This window comes from Lepidochelys kempii, chromosome 28 (genome assembly GCF_965140285.1).
Source record: "Lepidochelys kempii isolate rLepKem1 chromosome 28, rLepKem1.hap1, whole genome shotgun sequence".
NCBI lineage: Eukaryota > Metazoa > Chordata > Testudines > Cheloniidae > Lepidochelys > Lepidochelys kempii.
Window position 1 is genome coordinate 7,310,102 of NC_136407.1, and position 26,183 is coordinate 7,336,284.

A 26,183-nucleotide genomic window follows, 5' to 3' on the forward strand; every position below is an offset into this window, starting at 1 on the left:
TGTTTCCTCCTGACAACATGCCCAGCTCAGTGCAGAAATGATACAGACTGGAAGCTCAAGGTACACATGTACCTCATTCCTTTCATCGCACACATGGGGGGGACTCAGACCCAGATCTTCTCATATCACAATCACACGTCCACCAAGTTGCTCTAACTAACACCTCTACCATTCAGTGCAGCCACACCTAACAGAGTGCGTGCAGCTGGAGTGCAGGCAGAGAACGCCCCGTGGCTGTTGCCAGCTCCAGGGGGCAGAGTTAAGGTTCCATTGGCATGGACATTAGCTCTCTATTTCCTAGTTTTGAGAGGTTTGAATTTTACTGAACTTGACATTCTGCCAGGGCCCAACATATCGCTGGGCAACCTTAACTCTGCATTAACGAAGGGGTCAGTGACTAGATGAATGTTCAGTAAATACGCAGAAAGTGATAACTCCTCATCCCTGCCTGCCATTCACACAGGCAGCAAAGCCCTGGGCAAGGCAACTTTCAGAGGCCAAGAGAAGGGGCTAGAGCTTAGAGTTTCTCTGTCATTCAGGAAGGGGTAGCAGTGAGGGAAGACTGGCAGCAGACAGTTGGAGGGAGAAGGGGTTTGGGGGTATGCTGGGAGACAGAAGCAGCTAGGACTGGACAGAATTAAGGTCCCTACCGGGTACAGGCAATAGGGCTATGAATAAGGCATTGCACTGTATAAATTTCCAGATTAGATTATACCGATTTGTAAAGACACATGAGATCTTTCCCTCATGGCATCACCTTCACTGGGTTCTTCCTTTCATTGGTAATTCGCTCAAGTCAATAGTTAAATAAGATTCTATCAGTTATGAAGTGGCCATTTCAGATTTTTGGGGAGTGTCTATTAATTTGCAAGAAGGGCCACGTGCTGGGAGAGACGGGGCCTTGGTTTCATTTTAACTTGTGCATACTCAGCAGCTTCAGGAATTTTGTTCAAAGTATTTACATGTTTCCCTGGCCTGTTCTTAAAAGTACTGCTGTAGAAAGTGGGGAAGGGCAGAAACTCACTGCAGGATCAGTAGCTGAGTCCCTTAGATATTTATAGCTCATCAGAAGAAGGACGGGGATTGGTGGGTGTCTGGGGATTTAATAATAAACACACAAATATCATTGTTCTTCATGAATTTTCATCTTCTAATTCCCATAACCCACTAATTATCCCTGGCTGCCCCCGGGAGTCTGGGGAGGGAGTACTAGTAAACTCCTGTGGCCACTGTGGAAACTAAGGCGCAAGGATCTTTCAGTGTCTGGCTCAAAGTCACCCACTTCACTGGATAAATCCCTAGTTGCTGGGCTCTGCAGAGGGGTGGGGAGGTGAATTCTGAAATACTGTGAGCCACGCTGGTCTCCCGTGTTTAAGAAGGAAGAATTCAAAGTGGAACAGGTGCAGAGAAGGGCTACTAGGATGATCCAAGGAATGGAATATCTGCCTTACGAGAGGAGACTCAAACAGCTCGGATTGCTTAGCCGAACCAAAAGAAGGCTGAGGGGAGATAGGATTGCTCTCTATACATACATCAGAAGGCTAAATACTAGGGAAGGAGAGAAGTTTTTTTAGGTTAAGCACCAATGTTGACCCTAGAACAAATGGATACTGGCCGTCAGTAAGTTTTGGCTTGAAATTAGGCGAAGGTTTCTAACCATCAGCATGAAGTTTTGGAACAGCCTCCCAAGGGGAGCAGTGGGGACAAAAAACCTAACTGGCTTCAAGACTGAGCTGGATACCTTTATGGAGGGGATGGTAGGATGGGACTGCCTACAATGGCAGGTAGCCAATCTGCAACTGCTAGCAGCAAATATCTCCAAAGGCCGGTGATGGGACATTAGATGGGCAGGGCTCCGAGTTACTACAGAGACTTCTTTCTCAGGTATCTGGCTGCTGGGTCTTTTCCATATGCTCAGGATCTAACTGATTCCCATATTTGGGGATGGGAAGGAATTTTGCCCAGACTCAGATTCGCAGAGACCTTGGGGGTGGGTTGCATTCTTCTGCAGCATGGGGCATGGCATGGGTCATTTGGGGGTTTAAACCTGTGTAAATGGTGGATTTTTTTGTAAGTTGAAGTCTGTAAATCATGATTTGAGGACTTCATTAACTCAGCCAGAGGTTAGGGGTCTACTACAGGGAGGTTCTGTGGCCTGCGATGTGCAGGAGCTCAGACTAGATGATCAGGATGGTCCCTTCTGGCCTTAAAGTCCATGAGTCTATAAACTGCCTTGCGTTGCACAGACACTGACGGCGATCAGGGCCCCATTGTGCTGCGCTTTGCAGACAGCTTGACTGAGATCAGCACCCCCATTGTGCTGGGCACTGCACAGACAGAAAGGGACAGTCCTTGTCCCAAAGAGATCACAATCCAAGTACACAATGGGTAGGAGGAAAACAGAGGGGGGCTGGGACTTCCCCAAGGTCACCAAGCAGGTCCGTGACAGAGCCAGAAATGCACCTTGCAAACTCCAGAGCCCCCTCACCTGCAGCTTGGAAAGGTCCCCAGACCCCACTGTATTAGGCTGCGGGAAGAGGTGGTTTGTCCATGGAGGCACAGGCTGTCCTGGCAGGGCAGCTCAGCTGCAGTCCCTGCACACAGCTGGGGGGGTGTCCCCTGGGTCAGGAGAAGTCAGTGTCCAGTCGTGTGGGGCTGTGCTCCTGGCTCGTACCTCCAGCACTCACTGCTGCCCCTCCGTTACCAGCTGCACCGTTCAGCCAGCCCCAGGCCTCAGTGAGGTCACTGTCCCCCTCCCCACCCCAAACCGTCCGACTGGGACATGGTGCACCCGTGCCAATCAGACTGCACTAGTGTAAATTGTGTCTGTACTAAGGGTTTGCACCAGTGCCTAAAACACCGGCGTGGCAGAGACCTTCAGTACCCCAAACAGCACTCGAACTGGGATCTCTTTCTAGCTCTGTCACGGACAGCCTGGGTGACCTTGGACACGTCAATGTTTCTCCTCCCAACTTTAGTCTATTTACCCAGTTGCCCACTCACTGGGGTCTCCTCTCTCTCCAGAGCTGCTCACCCCTAAAGTCTGTGTGGGTGTCCCCAGAGCGAAGGTAGTTCAGCTCTGGAAGAGTCTTACAAGGATGGCTGTGGAGTCTCTTTCCTGGAAGTTTTTAAGAACAGGTAGGACAAAACTCTGCAACAGAAAATCTACATATACTTGATCCTGCCTTGGCAGAGAGTGCTGCACTTGATGACATCTGGAGGTCCTCTCCAGTCCTACATTTCTATGATGCTATGCAATATATATGTATAAAAACAGAACATAGAGAATAAAACCCACCACAGCATAATGTCAGGTAATTCAGATGGAAAAGAAATAAACAAAAAAACACGACCCTTCCCAGCATGAAATGACAATACAAAGGAAAAGAAAGCAACACAGTGCAAACTAACACACCCTAGGACAAAAGTACACAATGGAAAAGAGCTGAATTCAAACCAACACAACACAGGCAACACACAAGCTGAGGCAAAACAATGCACCATAAAACTCTGCAACGCAACATGGTGCATCACAGGTCCAAATGGCACCATGCAGGACAGCCCAGCGTAGAACAGGACACAGGACATAAGAGAATTATTACAATGTAGGCCTGGAAGGGATCTTGAGGGGTCGCCTACTCAAGCCTCCTGTGGTGAGGCAGGACCAAGTATCCCTAGACGTTCCCAGACAGGTCTACCTCTAACCTGGTCTTCAAAACCTCCCATGAAGGAAATTCCACAACCTCCCTTGGAAGCCAATGCGATGCAAACACTCAGACCAGAACAAAGCTGTGCGTGCACGAGGACACACACACACACACCCTGGGCTTGTGTTTAAGGGGAGAGGCAAGAATTCAAAGAATCTGGATTCAGTTCCTAGTTTTGCCCCAAATTCTCCATGCAAACTTGAGCAAATTACTTCAGCTCTTTGGGCTTCAGTTTCCCCATCTGTAAAATGGAGAGCAGCCTCCCACCATTTCCTGATTTAGCCTTTGGGGTTTTTGTGGCAAGGATTCTCGGTCACTGTGGGCACGTCTACCCTGCAGGTGGGCACCGGCGGCCGGCCCGTGCCCACTAACAGGGGCTCACAGGGCTCAGGCTGCGGGGCTGTTGAATGGGGGTGTCGATGGTCCAGCTCGGGCTGCAGCCCAAGGTCTGGCCCCCTCCCACCTCACAGGGTCCTCCAGCCTGAGCCCAGACCCCTACCCTGGCATGGGCCCGCTGTGGGTTTTTAATGGCAGGGTGGAGATACCCTGGGTGTCTGTGCATCCCCTGTCCCAAGGGGGCCCCTGATCTTGGTCAGGGTCTGTGCAGAGCCCAGCACGACAGCGGCCGCACCTCAGTTACCAGATCCCGGATTTTGTTTGGGGTCCCTGCAGCACCTGGCAAAAAGCGGGGCCAGGATCTCCGTGAGGGTCTGTGCAGAGCCCAGTACAGTGGTGGGGCATGATGTTGGCCGAGGTCAGTGCAGGGCCAGGCCCAGCGGGGACACAGATCGCAGTCGAAGTCTCTGAACTTCCCAGGACACTGGAGACCGCAGTCTGGGCCGAAGTCGTGTGTTGCTTCGCACGAGGGGGGCCCTGATTTCAGTCCAGGTCTCAGTTTTACCTGGCACAAGGGGGGGGCCTGATGTCAGCTGGGGTCTCTTCAGGGGCCTGCAGAACAGGGGCGCAGATCTCCGTTGGGGTCTCCACAGCGCCTGTCACAACAGCGGGGTCTGACCCGTGTGGGGGTCTCTGCAGGGCCTGGCAGAACAGGGGCCCCTGTAGCCCCCGGCCCGACAAGGTCCCTGCTCTCTGTCGGGGCGCGGGCAGTCCCTGGCGCAACGAGGGCCCCAAACTCGGTCAGGGTCTGTGCCCGGCACGCGGGGGGGGCTCCTGACCGCAGTCCGACACCTGGGGGGGGGAAGCGGGAAGATCGCCAAGGATTTGCTGTCGGTATTTCAGAGGGGAGGAGAACACGGGGCACAGGCGAAGGACACGTCCCTGCAGGGAAAATGGGGGGCAGGGGACCCCCCAGACCGGAGACCTGAACGGGGCACGGGCGGAGGGGGGAGGAAACGGGGTACGGGGGGGGGGCAGAGCCCGTCTCAGGGAGGTGGGGGAAGGGGGGGGTCACCCGGGCTGCTGCTCGCTGCTGTGGGGACAGAAAGGGGGCAGGGCGGGAGTGGGGGGGCCCTGGGGAGGGGGCAGCGGTAAATCCGAGGGGATCTCAGCCCCCCCCCCCGTCGCTCCCCGGGGGGGCCCGGCTCCTCCCCCCCCCCGGCCACGTCCGGGCTGCGCCGAGATTTTTCCCGCCCCCCCCGGGTCTCCTGCCCCCCCCCGGTCTCCCCCCGCCCGGCCCCCCCGGGGGCAGATCCCGGCGCTGCGGGAGGCCGGGTCCCCCCCCGGACCCGGGGCAGAGTCACCGCCCGGCCCCCCCGGGGCTCGCTCCGGTACCTGGAGGCTGCAGCGCCGCAGCGGGGCGGGCGGAGCCCGGGGCGGCCCCAGGGCGGCTCCGGCGGGAGCGGGGCCCGGGCCGGGCACGGGGGGGTTAACGAAGGTCTCGCGCCCCGCCGCGATCTGCGCATGCCCAGAGCTCCAACGGCCCCGACCGCTCCCCGGCCCCGCGCGAGCCCAGCCCGGCTCCGGCTCCGCCTCCCCCCTCCGACGTCACTTCCGCTCCCGGGGGAGTCAGGCACTACATCTCCCAGCCTGTCCCGGGCGCCGCTTCCGCCTCCTCCGGCCCAGGGCAGGGCGGGCCCCGGGGTCAGCCTGACCCGCCCCCGCCGGCGCCTTCCCCCGCCTCAGGCGGACTCTGGTGCCCGCGCGTCCCGCCCGCTGGGGCTCGAACCAACCGCCCCCCGGCCCCGCCCCCGGGTCCAACCGCCCCCCGGCCCCGCCCCCGCGTCCAACCGTCCTCCTAGCCCCGCCCCCGCGTCCAACCGCCCCCCCTCCAACCGTCCTCCTAGCCCCGCCCCCGCGTCCAACCGCCCCCTCGGCCCCGCCCCCGAGTCCAACCGTCCTCCTAGCCCCGCCCCCGGGTCCAACCGCCCCCCCGACCCCGCCCCCGCGTCCAACCGTCCCCCCGGCCCCGCCCCCGCGCCCAACCGTCCTCCTAGCCCCGCGCCCGGGTCCAACCGTCCCCCCGGCCCCGCCCCCGCGCCCAACCGTCCTCCTAGCCCCGCCCCCGGGTCCAACCGCCCCCCGGCCCCGCCCCCGCGTCCAACCGTCCCCCCGGCCCCGCCCCCGAGTCCATCCGTCCTCCTAACCCCGCCCCCGGGTCCAACCGCCCCCCCGACCCCGGCCCCGGGTCCAACCGTCCTCCTAGCCCCGCCCCCGCGTCCAACCGTCCCCCCGGCCCCGCCCCCACGCCCAACCGTCCTCCTAGCCCCGCCCCCGGGTCCAACCGCCCCCCGGCCCCGCCCCCGCGTCCAACCGTCCTCCTAGCCCCGCCCCCGGGTCCAAGCGCCCCCCGGCCCCGCCCCCGCGTCCAACCGTCCTCCTAGCCCCGCCCCCGTGTCCAACCGTCCCCCCGGCCCCGCCCCCGGGTCCAGCCGCCCCCCCGGCCCCGCCCCCGCCTCCAACCGTCCTCCTAGCCCCGCCCCCGCCTCCAACCGCCCCTCCCGGCCCCGCCCCCGCCTCCAACCGTCCTCCTAGCCCCGCCCCCGGGTCCAACCGTCCCCCCGGCCCCGCCCCCGCGTCCAACCGTCCCCCCAGGCCCCGCCCCCGCGTCCAACCGCCCCTCGGCCCCGCCCCCGCGTCCAACCGCCCGACCGGCCCCGCCCCCGCGTCCAACCGTCCTCCTAGCCCCGCCCCCGCGTCCAACCGCCCCCCCGGCCCCGCCCCCGCGTCGAACCGTCCTCCTAGCCCCGCCCCCGCGTCCAACTGTCTTCCCGGCCCCGCCCCCGCGTCCAACCGCCCCCTCGGCCCCGTCCCCGGGTCCAACCGTCCTCGTGGCCCCGCCCCCACTCCGCGCCCCCCCCCAGGGTCCGACCGGACCCCGCCCCCCCCCCAATTAACACTGCAAAATTTTCCGTGTCTCACCTGCAAAGAGCGAGGAGGCCTTGTGGCACCTCAGAGACTAACAGATTCATTGGCGCCTAAAAGCTTTCGGGAGCTAAAACCCACTTCCTCAGATGCTTTGGGCGGGGGGGCGGGGCGCAGCCGGCCGAGCCCCGCCCCCCAGGAGGACACCATTCCCCTGAGCCTGGGAGTGTGATGGCAGGGCCCAGGACAGATGCTGTGTTGACTTTGTCCCTTGTGAAACAAGCAGCGAAGTTCCAGCAGGCGGGGGCTGCCGAGAGGCGACTGTGGGGATGGGGCGGACGACGCTGCTCTTTGCTGGACACAGTGCCAGTGGGCCTTAAGGAGGAGACGCTTCGTTCATCTTCGCTACCTGCTGCTTGGCCCTCTCGCTCCAGTATTTGCTCTAGGCCTCCTGGAACATGTTTTTGGAGCAGATTTTGGCCTTCGGTGTGGAGCGTATGAGGCAAGAGCCCCCCCATCTTCCGGTGGAGAGAGCAGGTCTCTTCTGGCGGAGGGACAAGCCGATGCGTCAGTCAAAGGGCTCCTCAGACGCAAAAGCCTCGCCCAGGATGAGAACAGCTTCTAAGTGGGCTTTTTCCATCTCCTTGACTTCATAACCAGTAAGCAGTTTCATTTCTATCGACTGTAGCTCACGAAAGCTCGTGCTCAAATAAATTGGTTAGTCTCTAAGGTGCCACAAGTCCCCCTTTTCTTTTTGCGGATACAGACGAACACGGCTCCTACTCTGAAAAGTATCTTACATGTAAGTGTTCCTTTGAGGCACAAAACAAAACGTATTCATTTTCTTGACCTAGGAAACAAAATATTTTATCATTAGTATTGATGCATGAAAAGAAATAATGGTTACACTTTCTTTATGCTTGAAATTAAAAGAATATATCTCTTGGCTTGACACATAAAAAAAGTTTTTTTATCTAGTGTCTTTATGCGAAAATGTATATATATTCCCCTTTGTTGTGAGTTGTGACCCACAAAATTAAACATTATTTTGTTTTGACACAGGAAAGAAATTACTTCATTTATTTTCTTGATTTAGGAAACCATTAATCATTGTCACTGGAAGGAGACCCCGAGCCAGTAGTTGGCAGGCTATAGGATGGGGCAGATACTTGCTGCTGATCATGTCTCTTTTGTTTCTCTATTTTTCTCTTTTGTCTTTACCACTCCTCCAATGTTTATATACAGTGTCACAGTTTACTTCTCCACACTTGAAGTGTGACCTTTGATCCTTATTAGCATATCCAGGTGATTTTCTTTCAATCTGTTTTGTGATTTAATTTTGATACTATTCATAAGGCTAAAGCCACGCTCACAATCAGCACTGGAAGCCTGAAGCACATGTATCCACATATATTGTGAAACCACACTGTATCGTTCTGCATGTTGTTGACTGAAAGTCACCATTTCCTGGAAATTTGTCATCTTTGCTTCATGTTTCTCTGCAATTATGTATTTGTAATCATTATATTGGTTCACAATGAACTCCTTCTCCTCCATGGTGTTTTGGAGAGATTGACTAAGGTCCAAATTTTTTCTGTATTTGTCAGCTAGCTTACTAATGTTTTCTGTGCGAAATTCATAACTGATTTGTTGTGATGAAAGTGAGGCAAAGTCAAAAGCTGACCATTCATTTAGTTCCTTTTCTGGAAACCTTTTATGCAGATGATCACACAGTAGAGATATGAATCTTGGAATAGATGCACCGCTGAATTGTACATCTCGTGTGCTTCATGCAATTAGATTTTTCACACTGTTGCTCTAAAAGATTGTTTTTCCGAGATACTGCCCTCCACAACTGATTAATAATTTCTTTCAGTATCTTTCCAGGTCTGGAAGTAAGAGTTGACTGGCTTTTAATTTACAAAGTCCTTTTCATTCCTGCTTTTAAAGATAGATACTAAGTTTGTTCTTCACCAATCTTCTGGGACCTGATCCCTCCTCCACGAGTATTTAGAGAAAATTGCTAATGGTTCTGAGATTGCTTCAGCTAGTTTCTTAAGTATCCTGAGATGAATTTTATCAGGCTCTACTAACTTAAATACACTCAACTTATCTAAATATTCTTTAAGCTGTTCTTTCCCTGTTTTGGCTTGTCTTCCTTCTCCTTCACTATTAATATTAACTGTGTTAAGTATCTGGTCACCATTTACCTTTTTATTAAAGAATGAAGCAAAAAACCGGAGCTTTTCTTGAACTCTACAGAGTTAGATATAACCCACCAGCGCAAGTCTGGGAGGATCTGTTCCAGAGGCTGTGTAGACATACCCATAATGTGCTACTTCCTAGGCTTTGCTTTCTGCATAGTGATTCCCCCACAGCTCCATTACTCTGAGATAGGCCCTGCTGGAGGCAGAACCCCTTTATGTCATGATGGCACTTCAGTGAGTCCAAATAATTTCAGGCTCCTTGTAGACACCATCTCTTCTGGGGTGCCGCAGCCAGGAGGTATTTGCAGCAATACAAGACAGCCTTTTCAGAACAAGACTGCATTGCTTAGGCAACTGGAAAACAGGATTTCCAGATCCCTTGTAAATCTGGAAAAACAAAACTGAACTCTACATTCATTTTGGCAGAGTCATCTCCCAGCTTGTCCAAAGCGTCTTTCATCTCTCTCACTCTGTGTGTGTGTGTGTGTGTGTCTATGTTTTTCCTAGTCTCTTTCTGCTGTGGATAGCAGCAAACCTAAAACCCAGTCGGTTTGTACCCTGTGTCCCAAAGTGCCGTGCAATTATATTCTGCTTCCCTTGGATCCCAGTCATTACATGTTAATGTGCAGCCTTTGAGATTTCCATTGTGCTTCATGCATATATGGAGAGTTCTGGATAATGTATCCATCAAAATGGAGACAGGCCTATGTTACTTCAAGAGCAATTACATCCCTATCCCAGAAGAGGACTTAATGCCTTCACAGTCAGTGGTTAATGAAGCAAATTAAGAGGGAAGCTGACCACATGCATATTTTTCATTAAAATACCTACTAAATAAGTTCCCCATTCTTCAGAGGGAGACAAGGTCAAAGCAAAGGGCGAAGATACTGAATCGTCAAATCAAAGAAACTAATCAGTAAAAGGTTTCAGAGTAGCAGCCGTGTTAGTCTGTATCTGCAAAAAGAACAGGAGGACTTGTCCCTGGACCAGCCCCACTGGGGCTGCAGGAACAGCCTGGAGCTCAGCCCGGGCTCCCAGCTCACACTGGAGGCAGCAGCACCATAGAATCATAGAATATCAGGGTTGGAAGGGACCTCAGGAGGTCATCTAGTCCAACTCCCTGCTCAAAGCAGGACCAATCCCCAATTAAATCATCCCAGCCAGGGCTTTGTCAAGCCTGACCTTAAAAACTTCTAGGGAAGGAGATTCCACCACCTCCCTAGGTAACGCATTCCAGTGTTTCACCACCCTCCGAGTGAAAAAGTTTTTCCTGATATCCAACCTAAATCTCCCCCACTGCAACTTCAGACCATTACTCCTTGTTCTGTCATCAGCTACCACTGAGAACAGTCTAGAGCCATCCTCTTTAGAACCCCCTTTCAGGTCGTTGAAAGCAGCTATCAAATCCCCCCTCATTCTTCTCTTCCGTAGACTAAACATCCCCAGTTTCCTCAGCCTCTTCTCATAACTCATGTGTTCCAGTCCCCTCATCATTTTTGTTGCCCTCTACTTATACATCCCAAAATGCCATTGGCCTTCTTGGCAACAAGGGCACACTGTTGACTCATATCCAGCTTCTCGTTCACTGTAACCCCTAGGTCCTTTTCTGCCGCACTTCTGCCTAGCCATTCGGTCCCTAGTCTGTAGCGGTGCATGGGATTCTTCCGTCCTAAGTGCAGGACTCTGCTCTTGTCCTTGTTGAACCTCATCACATTTCTTTTGGCCCAATCCTCCAATTTATCTAGGTCCCTCTGTATCCTATCCCTACCCTCCAGCGTATCTATCTCTCCTCCCAGTTTAGTGTCATCTGCAAACTTGCTGAGGGTGCAATCCACACCATCCTCCAGATCATTTATGAAGATATTGAACAAAACCGGCCCCAGGACCGACCCTTGGGGCACTCCACTTGACACCGGTTGCCAGCTAGACATGGAGCCATTGATCGCTGCCCGTTGAGCCCGACAATCTAGCCAGCTTTGTCTCGTACCGTACAGAGCCCCACTTCTCGGATCTGCCCCACAGCTCTTTTTCTGCCTTCCTTCCTACCAGCCCCCCGCTCCCCGGGCCCCTTCCTGGCTCCTTCAAGCCCAACCTGGGCTGCAGCTGCCGCACTCACCAGGCCAGGGACTTTCTGAGGTGGGAACTAGCCCCATCTCTGCTCCTCCTCCTGCCTCTGTGTGTCCCAGAGCTGCTGCAGGGACTGTCCCACAACCAGGCTTTCACTCCTATTAGCACTCGCAGGGGCCGATCCAGCTACGGGAGAGTGAGCGCCCCTGGGAGCCGGGAAGTGACCAAGTCTCCATGCCAGAGGGCGGGGGGAGGGGGAAGAAAGGGAAAGAGGAGAGAGAGACCAAAAGGGGATAAGGAGAAATAAGTGGGGAAAGCAGTGCCCAGCTCTTTTCTGCTGCATCACTACTGAGTAGATTGTTCCTGAGCTTGTTCCTGAGCTCTGGCATTCCAGCCACGGTTGCTTATTGAAAGAAATGACTCAATATCCCAGTTACATGCTTTATTAACATGAACAAATAAATCCAAGAGCTCCCATCACTAAGGCTAAATGACTATTCACCTCTCAGCTAAGGGTTAAAAAATGCAGTGATAAAGTTCAGGTCAGATCAGTAAATCAATGAGTTAACAAGGATATTACGTTGGAATCAAATTATCAATTTAATCAAACCATCAGATTAATACAGCAGAAAATCAATGCTTATAAATCCTAAAAGAGCAACCCAAGAAGGCAGGTGCATACTTAGTGATGCCAAAACCCCAATCAGAGACTTTTACCCAGGTAATGCAACCCAGATTTAGCTGAATATTTCAATACCAAAACCAAATTATTGCTTATATTTAGCCTACAACCTCAAAGCTAATTACAGTTTTCTACTTAGATTTCACTATTGTGTAGCTAATACTTCAACTCACCCTCTCGCCTCAGAGAGCGCTGAAGGGTAACTGCTATTGTGTGTTCACACTGTCAGCTACCTGTGCAATAGCGTGTTCACACTTGTGGCACTTGCAGAGGTGTTCAGAGCGGTGCACTCTGGGCAGCTATTGCACTGAGCATCGCTTCCTTTTCTGCCGCTAAGAGTTGTGGGAAGGCAGAGGGGGCAGCGGGGCATCCTGGGTCCTGTCCCAATGCCCCATGATGCATTGCTTCGCATCACAGTAATCCCTGTGCTTCCATCTGCATTTGGTACCATCTTTCAACGGTTTGTGTACTGCACACCCTGCCTCTTTCAGGCTGCAGGAATGGATCCCGCACTGTTGACCAAGATGATGCTCACTCTCACTAACACCTCACGAGTGGCAGTGGTGTTATTCCTTAAACTACAAAGGCAAGAGGAGTTCGACATTGATCTCTCCACTCAAATAGCTACACATGAGATTGCTTGCGGCATTCACAGAGGTGCTGACCACAGTGGAACGCTGCTTTTGGGCTCGGTAAACAAGCACTTAGTGGTGGGATCACATCGTCATGCACACGTGGGATGATGAGCAGTGGCTGCAGAGCTTTTGGATGAGGAAAGCCACCTTCATGGGACTGTGTGATGAGCTCACCCCAGCTCTGGAGCACAAGGACAAGAGAATGAGAGCTGCCTTGTCATTGGAGAAGAACATGGCAATTGCACTGTGGAAGCTGGCTACTCCAGACTGCGAGCAGTTGCTAATCAGTTTGGAGTGGGAAAGTCGACCATTGGACATGTGTTGATGGAATTGTGCAGGGCCATTAATTGCATCATGCTCCGAAAGGCACTGACCCTGGGCAACGTGCGTGACATTGTAGATGGCTTTGCACAAATGGGCTTCCCTAACTGCAGAGAGGTGACATATTCCAATTCTGGCACCAGACCACCTAGCCACCGAGTACATTGTTAGGCAGGGGTATTTCTCTATGGTTCTCCAGGTGCTTGTGGATCACCATGGACCTTTCACAGAACTGAAGCCATTCTGTACAGTTTCAGGGTTTTTTTCTACTTAAGTAAATCCTTCTTAAGTAAGGCTGGTCCAGAATGGTGCATGCATCTTTTGGAACACTGGCCTGTTCAGGAAGCTGCAAGAAGGGACTTTCTTCCGGTATCAGAAGATCACTGTAGGGGAATTCGAAATGGCCATAGTGATCCTGGGAAACCCCACCTACCCCTTAATGCTGTGGCTTATGAAGCCATACACGGGGCACCTTGACAAATGGGGGGAGGGAGAGCTCAGTGGTTTGAGCACTGGCCTGCTAAACCCAGGGTTGTGAGTTCAATCCTTGAGGGGACCATTTAGGGATTTGGGGCAAAAATTGGGGCTTGGTCCTGCTTTGAGCAGAGGGTTGGACTAGATGACCTCCTGAGGTCCCTTCCAATCCTGATATTCTATGAACAGCAAGGAATTGTTCAACAGGCTGAACAAGTGCAGAATGACTGGTGAGTGTGCTTTCAGCTGTTTAAAGGCCCTCTAGCACTGCCTATACGGGAGGTGGGACCTGGCCGATGACAATATTCCTCTGCTTATAGCCACATGCTTTACGCTCCATACTATTTGTGAAGGGAAGGGTGAAAGCTTCACTCAGGGCTGGACTGCTGAGGCTCAGTGCCTGGAGGCTGAATTTGAACAGCCAGAGACCAGGGCTATTAGAGGGGCACAGTGTGGGCCCAAAAGGATCAGGGATGGCTTGAGGCAGCAAATTGAAGCTACTAACATTTGTTGCTATGCACAGGAGTGCAGTGCTTGTCATGCTAGGACGTGTCTGTGATTGGTACAGACGATGCACCATAAAGGCTTAAGAAAATTGCACGTTGCTTTGCAGGGCTCTGTTTGCTTTTAATTAATGGAATAAAGGTTGCTTTCAAAGCAAAACTATTCTTTTATTAAAAAAACACCGGAGGAGAGACACAAATAAACAAACAACAACAAAAATAAGGACTGTGGGGAGTGGGGGAAGGGAGGGTCCCATGAGGAAGTGGGGTCCTGGGACTGTTAAAGATTTGTGTATGTGCAGGTATCATATGCAGCCTTATCCCTTGGAGTACAGTGAAGTGGGCACTGTACTTCAGCAGGAATAAACGGCAGAAAGACGGGTGTTGAGTGCACTGGGTACTGGGTGCCCGCAGGGCTGGACTGTGATGGGGAAGGAGTGGAAGGCAGCGGGTACAGACTGGAGCCAGGATTTTGATAAGAGTGTGTTGGCATTGTCGGGCGGGGGGAGGGGGCGCATGGGAAAGTGGCTGCAGGGGAGGACGGGCGGGCGCAGAGCTGCTCGGTTTTCAGTGCTAGTAGCACTTGGAGAATGTCTGCTTGGCACTCCATAAAGATTAAGAGCTGCTCCATGGCTTCATTCTGGCGCACCCCGTTCTCCTTATGAGACCCCCAAAATGGTAACAGCAGGGGCAGGGGAAATCACTGTTCCAGGACCATACTGTACACTGGGCACGTGGCTCTTGGGAAGAGACAGCAATGGGCAGGGGGTCTCATAATCATTCCTGTGCCCACATTTTCCACAGGCCGTGTTCATTACAGAAGATATCTCATTGAAGAGGGCAAGCAGGAAATCAAGGGAGGGTCTTCTCCAAGACTGCGGCTTCCGCCCTGGCCTGTATGTGGCTTGCCTGTGTGCAGCAGTGGTTTCCCAGCAATGGTCTCCCCGTGACAGCAGAGTGGCGCAGGAAAATTACCCTTAATGGGGCAAGAAACAAAGCAGAAGTGAGGGAGTCAATCAACACCCTGTTCTGCTGCTCTGACTGGGCATGTGGTGGTACACACATCATACAGACACTGGCCTGCTATCTGCAACCCTCCTGCCCCCAACAACTCGCTTCAGCAATTCCCAAAATCAAAACCATTTACCAGGGGCCTCCTCTCCTGTTTGCACTTTGCCAAGCTCCGACAGCTGTGACTGGCTTGTCTCCTCTGGGGCAGAGAACTCCTGGCTGCATGCATCTCTGGCCTCTGAGTCCTCCTCTGCCTCTGGATCCTGCTCGGTCTCCATAGCCTCATCCAAGATTTCCTCCTTTTGGCTCAGTCCATTCTCAACTGGCACACAAGCCACAGAAGTATTCACAGTAGCCTTCACAGTGGAGATGAGGTCACAACTGAGTATCGCATCCAACTCTTTGTAATACCAGCAGCTCATGGGTGCATCACTGGAGTGGTGGTTTGCCTCCTGCTCCTTGTGGTAGGCATTTCACAGCTCCTTCACTTTGGCCTGCAGTGTGCCCCGGACATGGTCTCTTTCTCTGATGCATTGTGAAATCTGTCCATAGGTATCATAATTCCTATGGCTGGAGCGCAGCTGGGACTGGACAGCCTCCTCTCCCCAAATGCTGATGAGGTTCAGCAGCTCATCATTGCTCCAAGCCGGGGACAGCCTGGTGCGTAGAGCAGGCCTGGTCACCTGGAAAGATGCACTGAGGCCACTGCATGCGTCACCAAGCAAATGGAAGGGGACTTTCAAATTTCCCAAGGAATTTCAGGGGTGGGGTTCACAGTTGGTCACTGAGGGCAGTGCAGTAGAGTTCAAACCAATGACCAGAGAGGCGAGAACAGGGATTGTGGGACCTCTCCCAGAGGCCAATAGCAGCGCTGTAGCCCCGGCGCAGAAAGCTCTACGCCTCTCGTCGGGGTGGCTTTTTTACAGTGTTGCAACTGCGTAGTTTCTGTGCACTAAGTGGCTTGGCGGTGTGTACACCTCAGAAGTTACACCACAGAAAGCTGCTTTCCTGTGCAGAAACTTGCCAGTGTATACAAGGCCATAGATGGCTTACATAAGAATGTAAGACTGGTCATACTGGGTCAGACCAATGGTCCATCTAGACCAGTGTGCTGTCTGAAAATGACTAGTGCCAGGTGTGTCAGAGGGAACGAACAGAACAGGCTTGTTGACCTGCAAGGTGAAGGTCTGTCACCCTTACCTTTAACATTATTGTGGTCAATTCCTACTTATCCTATCTTACCAGCCCTTCCCCCGAGGTTATTGGGCAAATCAGGTGTGAACCACTGCTTTGATACAGACCTGTCTCAATCCAGCTGAATTGAGGCAGACTTTGGGCCAATGTCAGTTTGTAAAAGGCCTGCTTCACCCAGCAGGTTTCTCAAAGTATCTGTTGCTGTGAATCGCATGTACTGTGGAAGTGAACCCCAAAGATATCAACAATGAAAGAAACACAAGGCTAGTTCTGAGGAGGTTTCCAAAGCCAGGCCTGAGGGTTAAATAGCTGTACTCAAAAGGAACAGAGCCTCAACACCTATAAAAAGAATTGGTTGGTTCCACATCTTCGCTCAAGTAATTTTCCTCTTAACAGAATATTTATTTTAAAATTTATCAAAATTTTAATCAGGAAAAGTCAACATGGATTCACCAATGGCAAGTCATGCCTGACCAACCTATTGCCTTCTATGAGGCGATAACTGGCTCTGTAGATATGGGGAAAGAAGTGGATATGATATATCTTGACTTTACAAAGGTTTTGATACTGTCTCTCACAGTATTCTTGCCAGCAAGTTAAAAAAGTTTGGATTGGATGAATGGACTATAAAGTGGATAGTAAGCTGGCTATATTGTCGGGCTCAATGGGTAAGGATGAATGGCTCAAGTCTAGCTGGCAGACAGGAGTGCCCCAGGAGTCGGTCCTGAGGCTGGTTTTGTTCAACATCTTTATTAATGATCTGGATGATGGGATAGATTAGACCCTCAGCAAGTTCACAGATGACACTAAGCTGAGGGAAGAGGGAGATATGCTAGCGGGTAAGGACAGGGTCCAGAACGACCTAGACAAATTGGAAGACTGAGCCAAAAGAAATCTGATTAAATTCTATGAGGACAAGTGTGGGGAGGGGGAGGTATAGCACAGTGGTTTGAGCATTGGCCTGCTAAACCCAGGATTGAGAGTTCAATCCTTGAGGGGGCCGTTTAGCAATCTTGGGCAAAAATTGGGGATTGGTCCTGCTTTGAGGAGGGGGTTGGACTAGATGACCTCCTGAGGTCCCTTCCAACCCTGCTATTCTATGATTGTAAGTGCAGAGTCCTGCACTTCGGACGGAAGAATCCCATGAACAGCTACAGGCTGGGAACCGACTGGCTAAGTACCAGTTCTGCAGAACATGACCTTAGGGAATATAGTGGATCAAAAGCTGGATATGAGTCAGCAGTGTGCCCTTGTTTCTAAGAAGACTAATGGCATATTGGGCTGCATTAGTAGGAGCACTGCCAGCAGACCGAGGGAATTGATTGTTCCCATCTATTCGGCACTGGTGAAGCCACATTGAGAGTTCTGTGTCCAGTTTTGGGTCCCCCACTACAGAAAGGATGTGGACAAATTGGAGAGAGTCCAGCAGAGGGCAACTAAAATGATCAGGGGGCTGGGGCACCTAACTTATGAGGAGTGGCTGAGGGAACTGGGCTTATTTAGTCTGCAGAAGAATGAGGGGGGATTTCATAGCAACTACTTGAAGGGGTGTTCCAGAGAGGATGGTGCTTGGATGTTCTTGTTCTGTCATATGCTACCACTGAGGACCAATGGTCTTAAGTTGCAGAGGGGGAGGTCTGGGTTGGATATTAGGAAACACTATTTCACTAGGAGGGTGGTGAAGCACTGGAATGGGTTCCCTAGGGAGGTGGTGGAATCTCCATTCTGAGAGGTTTTTAAGGCCCAGCTTGACAAAGCCCTGGCTGGGATGATTTAGTTGGTGTTGGGCCTGCTTTAAGCAGGGGGTTGGACTAGATGACCTCTTGAGGTCTCTTCCAACCCTAATCTTCTATGATTCTAAGAGACTCTCTAAGCTTCATGAAAGTTTGGATCCAAATGGCAAAAAACAGTTGTGCCCAATGTAATCATGGCATCCTTTAGGAGTGTGATCAGTGCCACTTAACTAGGTAGCAGCATTCTAAAAATAGTTTTCCTGGGCCACAGGTCACCATAGCGTCCATCTCTGGGGTGAAAATCAATCACTAGTATGTGCAATTTCTACCTGAGTTCTTGTCATATCTTTGACCTTCCTTGGAGTAATTTTACACTTCTCTGGCGCAGAATTCTTCACCTAGCACATAACATATCAGTAGCGATAGTGAGGTATAACTCCCCCAAATATGCCCTTTTATTTCTTTAATCTGGTGGCACAGATTTAAATTAGGGACTAAATTCAGGTGCTGCTTAGAATCCCTGTAAGACACCAAATGTCAGGTATCTATTAACAATAGGTGTCTTTCTGCAGGTATATCACATTCAACATGGATTTCATTTTCTACATGTTTGCAGGATCTCCCAGGGGTGAGCTGAACAGAAATGTCACTTCCATTTTTCCCATCCCTACCTAGATAGGGATTCTATTTCCCAAATAATAGGCAACATGCACCTGATTAGGAAGCAGGTATCTTCAGGAGCGACCTCTTTCAGAGCCTGGACAGAACTGCTTTGGGAGCCAAATGCATGGGTATTTTGCTTAGTTACAAGTCATTTACTAGGGAATCCTCTTCCCAGCCCTTTAGACAAAATATTGACCTAACCAATTCAACAGCAGGAGGACTGGGATGGTGATGGGGAATAAGGGAATCCCTCCAACTTAACCCATGTTCTTCTGTTGTTACAGAGCATGAAATGACATTTTTCCTTATCCCTGCCCTTTGTTATAGTTCAATATATTTTAAGTAAGGAAAATGGTAGTAAAGATATCTGCTCTCCAGCACAACCTGAATTAACATCAGAGCAACTGGGAATGAAACCATTTGTTCCCCAAGGCGGAACTTGATGTCTAACAATTGCTTTGAAATGGGGGAACAGTATAACCGTGATGCTCAGGGTTTGTTTAGACTAGGAAAAGTGATGGAGTTTAGGTCAGGTCAAGGGGAAAGCTAATGCCAAACACTGCACCTGGGCTGCATCTGCTCTACCACTATAATTGTCTTTTCACACCAAGATCACTCACTTGAGCAGCCAATGCCATGTACAGCCCTAGTGGATGTAAGGCACGGGTACTTTGTTGCCTCAGTGTAGCTTGTGGGGATCAAACTTCTCTCTCCCACCTGGAGATGATGAACATTCCTGGCTGGAGGAACACACACACCTATGATTCAAAAGGAAAGGAGTTGACAGAAAAGATCACAGGACTGACCCCAAAGAAGGGTGAGCTGCAAAGGCAGAAGCAGGCAACTGATCTGGTGGAGCTGAGAAACCACAGTGAAGATGGTGCAAAAAATCACTATGTGGGAACTAGCAAATGTGATTTAAAAAAAATAAAAATAAAAAAAATCTATGGCCAGCCCTAGTCAAGGCATTTATTACAGTTCTCTCTCATGTGGATTTTCTGATGTTTAATAAGGGTTGAGCTCTGATTGAAGTTTTTCCCGCACTCAGAGCATCCATAAGGTTTCTCACCCGTGTGGATTCTCTGATGTGTGGTAAGGGCTGAGCTATCACTGAAGCGTTTCCCGCACTCAGAGCACGTGTAGGGTTTCTCTCCTGTGTGGATTCTGCGATGTATGATAAGGTGTGAGTGCTGACTGAAGCTTTTCCCGCACTCAGAGCACGTGTAGGGCGTCTCTCCAGTATGGATTTGCTGATGTCTGATAAGGGTTGAGCTAAGATTGAAGCGTTTCCCGCACTCAGAGCACGCATAGGGTTTCTCACCCGTGTGGATTCTCTGATGTGTGGTAAGGGCTGAGCTATCATTGAAGCTTTTCCCACACTCAGAGCAGGTGTAGGGTGTCTCTCCTGTGTGGATTCGCTGATGTCGGATAAGGTTTGAGCTCTGATTGAAGCTTTTCCCGCACTCAGAGCACGTGAAGGGCATCTCTCCTGTGTGGATTCTCTGATGTGTGATCAGGGATGAGCTCTGATTGAAGCTTTTCCCGCACTCAGAGCATGTGTAGAGCGTCTCCCCTGTGTGGATTTGCCGATGTCTGATGAGGTTTGAGCTCCGATTGAAGCGTTTCCCACACTCAGAGCATCCATAAGGTTTCTCCCCTGTGTGGATTCTGCGATGTCTGATTACATGTGAGCTCCAATTGAAGCATTTCCCACACTCAGAGCATCCATAAGGTTTCTCACCCGTGTGGATTCTCCAATGAGTGATAAGGGAAGAGCTCCTATTGAAGCTTTTCCCGCACTCAGAGCACATGAATGGTCTCTCTCCACTGTGGAGTTTCTGATGTGTGAGAAGGTCAGAGGTCCCACTGAAGCTTTTCCCACACTCATGGCATGTGTAGCGTGTCTCTTCCAAGTTGATTCTCTCATGTGTTATAAGGTCTGAGTGGCTACTCAAGTTTTCCTCTGGCCTCTGCTGAGTCTCACAGGCTTTTGCTTTTTCTGGGAGTGCACAACTCCTGGAAACATTCCCTTTGGATCTTCCTGATAACGTTCCATGTGGTTCTACTTCCTCAGCATATTTCTGCTGGGGTGTCTCCTCCTCATTCTCACTCACCATCTTGTCACCTGATGTGAGACAGAGAGAATCCAGACATAGCTCACTCCCTATGCTAGAGAGAAAGGAAATCTCAGAGAGAGGAATGGAAAAAGGGATGAACAAGCCAAAATGTGTGCGGGAGAGATCAAACCTATCAGGAGCTAATTTTCCCCAAATCCTTCCTCAGAGGAGAGAAAAGATGGGATCAGTTCTGGGTCCACCTCTCCCCAGAACACTCAGGGGAAAGCGAGATTGGGGAGGGACCTGCTGCCAGTCAGCAGTCAGGATAGGTGAGAAGCCATGAGTGACATCTGCCTAATGATTCCACATCTGCAGGGAACAATCCTGAACTTGGAAAGCTCACAAGGTCTTTGTAGGGCATCCCAAATATTTCCTGCATTCCCAAACAGTTTTTGAGTTGGTTTCACCAATTCCTCACCTGTGCAGGAAGCTCTCGGGAGCACTTCTTTCTCAGAGCCCTGGAGGTCTGGGACACACAGCTCTTCCCCTCCTTCCAGCTGCGAGATCACATCAGGTCTGGAAACTGGAAACCCTACTCCAGACAAAGAAAACAAGGGAAGTCAATGGAATTTGTGTGATACTTTTCACAAAGAATATACCATGGTTTTAACCGAAGCTAGTTTTTAAGCAGTAACATCCCAATTCCAGCTTTCTTGGCTCAAAGTGGCAGGAGAGTTATTATTATTATAAATCATATTCATTACCTTAGTGCCTAAGGAGCAACTAACAGTGGGTCCCCATTATACTAGGCAAAGTACAAACAGAGAATAGTAGATGGCCCATGCCCTGAAGAATTTACAATCTAAATAGACAAGACAGACACAGGAGGGGGAAGGGGTAGAACCCACTGTTAGAATATAGATATTCAGGCCTCTCTGTAAAGCCTACACTTTAAGAATGTAGGTGTATTTTTATCACTTAGCTACTTACAGGGGTATAAAAACAAAGAATCAAAATCACAGTCACCCTGTGTATGGGCCTTTTCCCACTAGGATAGTCTGAGGCCTTGTTCTTAGGCTAAGGCCTTTGGCTTAGCAGTAGGGGCAACCATAAGCGTGGAAGTGTATGGTCACATTGTCACATCCCAAACCAGTCACATTGAAATAAGGGGTATTCGGCTGTTAGGAAGCCGATCCTGTCCGGATAGTGCCCATCACCACCAGATAAAGAAATGGATCTTAAGACGGTTAAAGAAAACTTAGCTTGATAGCATCCTGTCTGGCAAGAAATCACTTAATTAGCAATGGCTGTGAAACCCTTATTTCTTTGTTTTATTTTTATGGCCCCCACTTTTCTGTTGTTAATCTGCCTGGTTCGCTAATTGTTTCTGTCTGCTGTATAATTAATTTTGCGAGGTGGAAGTTAATTAGGGTAGTGGGATATAATTGGTTAGAGAATTATGTTACAATATGTTAGGATTGGTTTAGCTAAATTTCAGTGAAATGACCAGCTAAGCTATAGTTGAGAATATTACTATAGAAATTGGGGTCAAACAGGAAGGGGAAGGGAATTTGGAACGATGTTTGCTAAGGGGTGGGAACAGGGAATGGGGAACAGGGACACAGGCAAGGCAAGGCTCTGTGGTCTCAGAGTTTTGAAGAGGGATGCAGGGTAAACACTCTGTGGCATCAAAGCTGGGCAGGGGAACACTGGGGAACAGACTCTATGGGTCTGACTGGTGTGAACTGCTTCAGAATATGATTGCTTGGAAACGAATCCCAATAAACATCACATTGTCTGCGCTTCAGACTTCTGGTCTTTTGCCACTTGCTGTCTGCCTTACAAGAACCAGGGAAGTGGGAGGGTGAATGGAAAGCCCTCTGACAAAACTGACATGACCTGAAAACGAAGAGGTAAGCCTTTAAGGAAGGTTTTAATACACTTTGGAACTGATCAGGGATTCCCAAGAGGACTGAGGAGGGGGCAATGGTAAATACACATTTAGATCCTTTTCTTGTTTTATATCTTTTCCCCATCAGGCACACGGGCACACTGTCATGGATCCATAGGATCTGTGCAATGCCCTGGCTTTTAAACAGTCCTTGGGAGGTGCTGTTGGATCATATTAAAGAAGTTCTGTATTAAAATCACAAATGAGTTTGATTCCCCATAGTTTCAATTCCAGGGTATTACTAATTAAGAGGTCTCTTGGTTTTTGGTACTTTCTCTCCCTCTATGTGTGAAACTTGCAAGCTGCTAACTGTGTTAGTACATTCTAAGACAGAGTCTGTTCTCAAAGCAATTCACAGAGAGAGAGACTCAAAGCAATACTCTAACAACAGAAACAGCACCCAGAGACTCCCCGCCCTTTTGTTGTATTAACCATTGTGATTAAAATAGAGATAGAGGATGGATGTGGATGGATGCTTGGTGTGGATAATAACTGAATGATCAGGGAGGTGCCAGCCTAAGAATCCAGTGTCCATCGGCTGAAGAAGGCGTCAAGTGGAAATAACCAGAGGACCCCCCGGAGGGCAGACTGGAATCCACCCAACAGCCTCAAGAATGGGAGAACCAAAGAACAAGATAACATCTTGGAGCCGTCAGGAATGTGCTATCTGCTGATTGATTCAGCAACCGCATGATGAAGCAATTCCCCCAGACTGGCATAGGAAGAAATTCCTATAAAAATAGACTCTAAAAAGTGAGAACTTTGGGGTCTGATTCTGCAAACCAACTTCCAGGAGCATCAGATGAGCATCTGACAAGGCCCTGCTGCCTCCTCATGTCCAGGCCACCTGGCCAGTGGCTTGGCATGAGCAACTCTAAGGCTGGTAACTATGATAACAACCTTGCAGAACCTGTGTCTGTGTGTATATATGTGTGTGTGTGTGTGTTTGTATGAATGAATGTGTGAATAAATATGAGATTGAATGGAATGTTATAACTAGAACTAACTGCTTACTATGATTCTTTCTGTATTCACAATAAATGTGGTATTTTGCCTTTTTCCCTTTAATAAGATCCTGCTGGTTTTTATTTTATTGGTACAACAGTGCCGATTCAGTGCACGAGACCCCCAGGAGGTCCCACTCTTCCACAAGGATGGGCCGTGGAGCTTCAACACCAGAGACTGAGCCTCCGGCTTCAACACTCCTATTCCAACCTATGAGCTCTGCCCAGCAGGTCCAGCTGAACGACACTCCTCTTCAGAGACTGTTCCTCAATCAATGCACAGAGCAAGTTTTTCCTGTGACACTGGGCAGACTTTTAAAACACAGCAGGGTTTATTAGTCAACTGAAACACAGCATTGGAAAGTCCTTAGATTAGGACAGAGAAGCAAAGAAGACAATAAGTGAGCTGTAGCTCACGAAAGCTCATGCTCAAATAAATTGGTTAGTCTCTAAGGTGCCACAAGTACTCCTTTTCTTTTTGCGAATACAGACTAACACGGCTGTTACTCTGAAAGAAGACAATATAATCCATACTGGCCAATGCCCTTGAGCCATGCTGCTGTAGAAAACAGTTTGGTTTCCTTTCACTGTGCCTGTCCATTAGTCTTCGCTCTGGCAGAGCTCCCTGCGTCTGCGAGCCCAGTTCTTCCTGCTCCCAAAAACATAACGCGTCCATGTATGCTTCACTCAGCCAAGCAGAGATCCTTCCATGGACAGGTGTCAATTATTCCCTTGTCTCTGTCGGGTATTCCATTGATGTAGGCTGGTCCCAGCTAGTCCTTAATGATCCATTCATATCACCCCATGACAGCTACATGACAAAACACCTCATGTCTCCTGCTCTTTATAATCAAAGCAATACCAATCACAGAGGGGAACTGAGGTGTGTATTGGCATCATACATAGATTCATAGATTCATAGATATTTAGGTCAGAAGGGACCATTATGATCATCTAGTCTGACCTCCTGCACAATGCAGGCCACAGAATTTCACCCACCACTCCTAAAAAAGACCTCACACCTATATCTGTGCTATTGAAGTCCTCAAATTGTAGTTTGAAGACCTCAAGGAGCAGAGAATCCTCCAGCAAGTGACCCGTGCCCCATGCTACAGAGGAAGGCGAAAAACCTCCAGGGCCTTCCAATCTGCCCTGGAGGAAAATTCCTTCCCGACCCCAAATATGGCGATCAGCTAAACCCTGAGCATATGGGCAAGATTCATCAGCCAGATACTACAGAAAATTCTTTCCCGGGTAACTTGGATCTTACCCCATCTAAAAACCCATCACAGGCCATTGGGCCTATTTACCATGAATATTTAATTACCAAAACCATGTTATCCCATCATACCATCTCCTCCATAAACTTATCGAGTTTAATCTTAAAGCAAGATAGATCTTTTGCCCCCACTACTTCCCTCGGAAGGCTATTCCAAAACTTCACTCCTCTGATGGTTAGAAACCTTCGTCTAATTTCTAATCTAAATTTCCTAGTGGCCAGTTTATATCCATTTGTTCTTGTGTCCACATTGGTATTGAGTTTAAATAATTCCTCTCCCTCTCTGGTATTTATCCCTCTGATATATTTATAGAGAGCAATCATATCTCCCCTCAACCTTCTTTTAGTTAGGCTAAACAAGCCAAGCTCCCTGAGTCTCCTTTCATAAGACAAGTTTTCCATTCCTCGGATCATCCTAGTAGCCCTTCTCTGTACCTGTTCCAGTTTGAATTCATCCTTCTTAAACATGGGAGACCAGAACTGCACACAGTATTCCAGGTGAGGTCTCACCAGTGCCTTATATAACGGTACTAAAACCTCCTTATCCCTACTGGAAATACCTCTCCTGATGCATCCCAAGACGACATTAGCTTTTTTCACAGCCATATCACATTGGCAGCTCATAGTCAACCTATGATCAACCAATACTCCAAGGTCCTTTTCCTCCTCCGTTACTTCTAGTTGATGCGTCCCTAGCTTATAACTAAAATTCTTGTTATTAATCCCTAAATGCATGACCTTACACTTCTCACTATTAAATTTCATCCTATTCCTATTACTCCAGTTTACAAGGTCATCCAGATCCTCCTGTAGGGTATCCCTGTCCTTCTCTAAATTAGCAATACCTCCCAGCTTTGTATCATCTGCAAACTTTATTAGCACACTCCCACTTTTTGTGCCCAGGTCAGTAATAAAAAGATTAAATAAGATTGGTCCCAAAACTGATCCTTGAGGAACTCCACTGGTAACCTCCCTCCAACTTGACAGTTCACCTTTCAGTAGGACCCGTTGTAGTCTCCCCTTTAACCAATTCCCTATCCACCTTTCAATTTTCCTATTGATGCCCATCTTATCCAATTTAACTAATAATTCCCCATGTGGCACAGTATCAAACGCCTTACTAAAATCTAAATAAATTAGATCCACTGCGTTTCCTTTATCTAAAAAATCTGTTACTCTCTCAAAGAAGGAAATCAGGTTGGTTTGGCACGATCTACCTTTTGTAAAACCATGTTGTATTTTGTCCCATTTACCATTGACTTCAATGTCCTTAACTACCTTCTCCTTCAAAATTTTTTCCAAGACCTTGCATACTACAGATGTCAAACTAACAGGCCTATAATTACTTGGATCACTTTTTTTCCCTTTCTTAAAAATAGGAACTATGTTAGCAATTCTCCAATCATATGGTACAACCCCTGAATTTACAGATTC

The 26,183-nt window shown here is 49.7% G+C and overlaps 1 protein-coding gene across 1 annotated transcript in view; it reads right to left on the reverse strand.

Annotated features, from left to right (window-relative positions):
* LOC140904194 (uncharacterized) overlaps positions 1-26,183 on the reverse strand; it is a 92,575-nt gene that overhangs the window by 16,435 nt on the left and 49,957 nt on the right. The window contains 3 exon segments of the mRNA XM_078850897.1: positions 19,079-19,216; positions 19,528-20,583; positions 20,994-21,107. Coding sequence (XP_078707023.1) covers positions 19,079-19,216; positions 19,528-20,583; positions 20,994-21,107 — 1,308 coding nt within the window.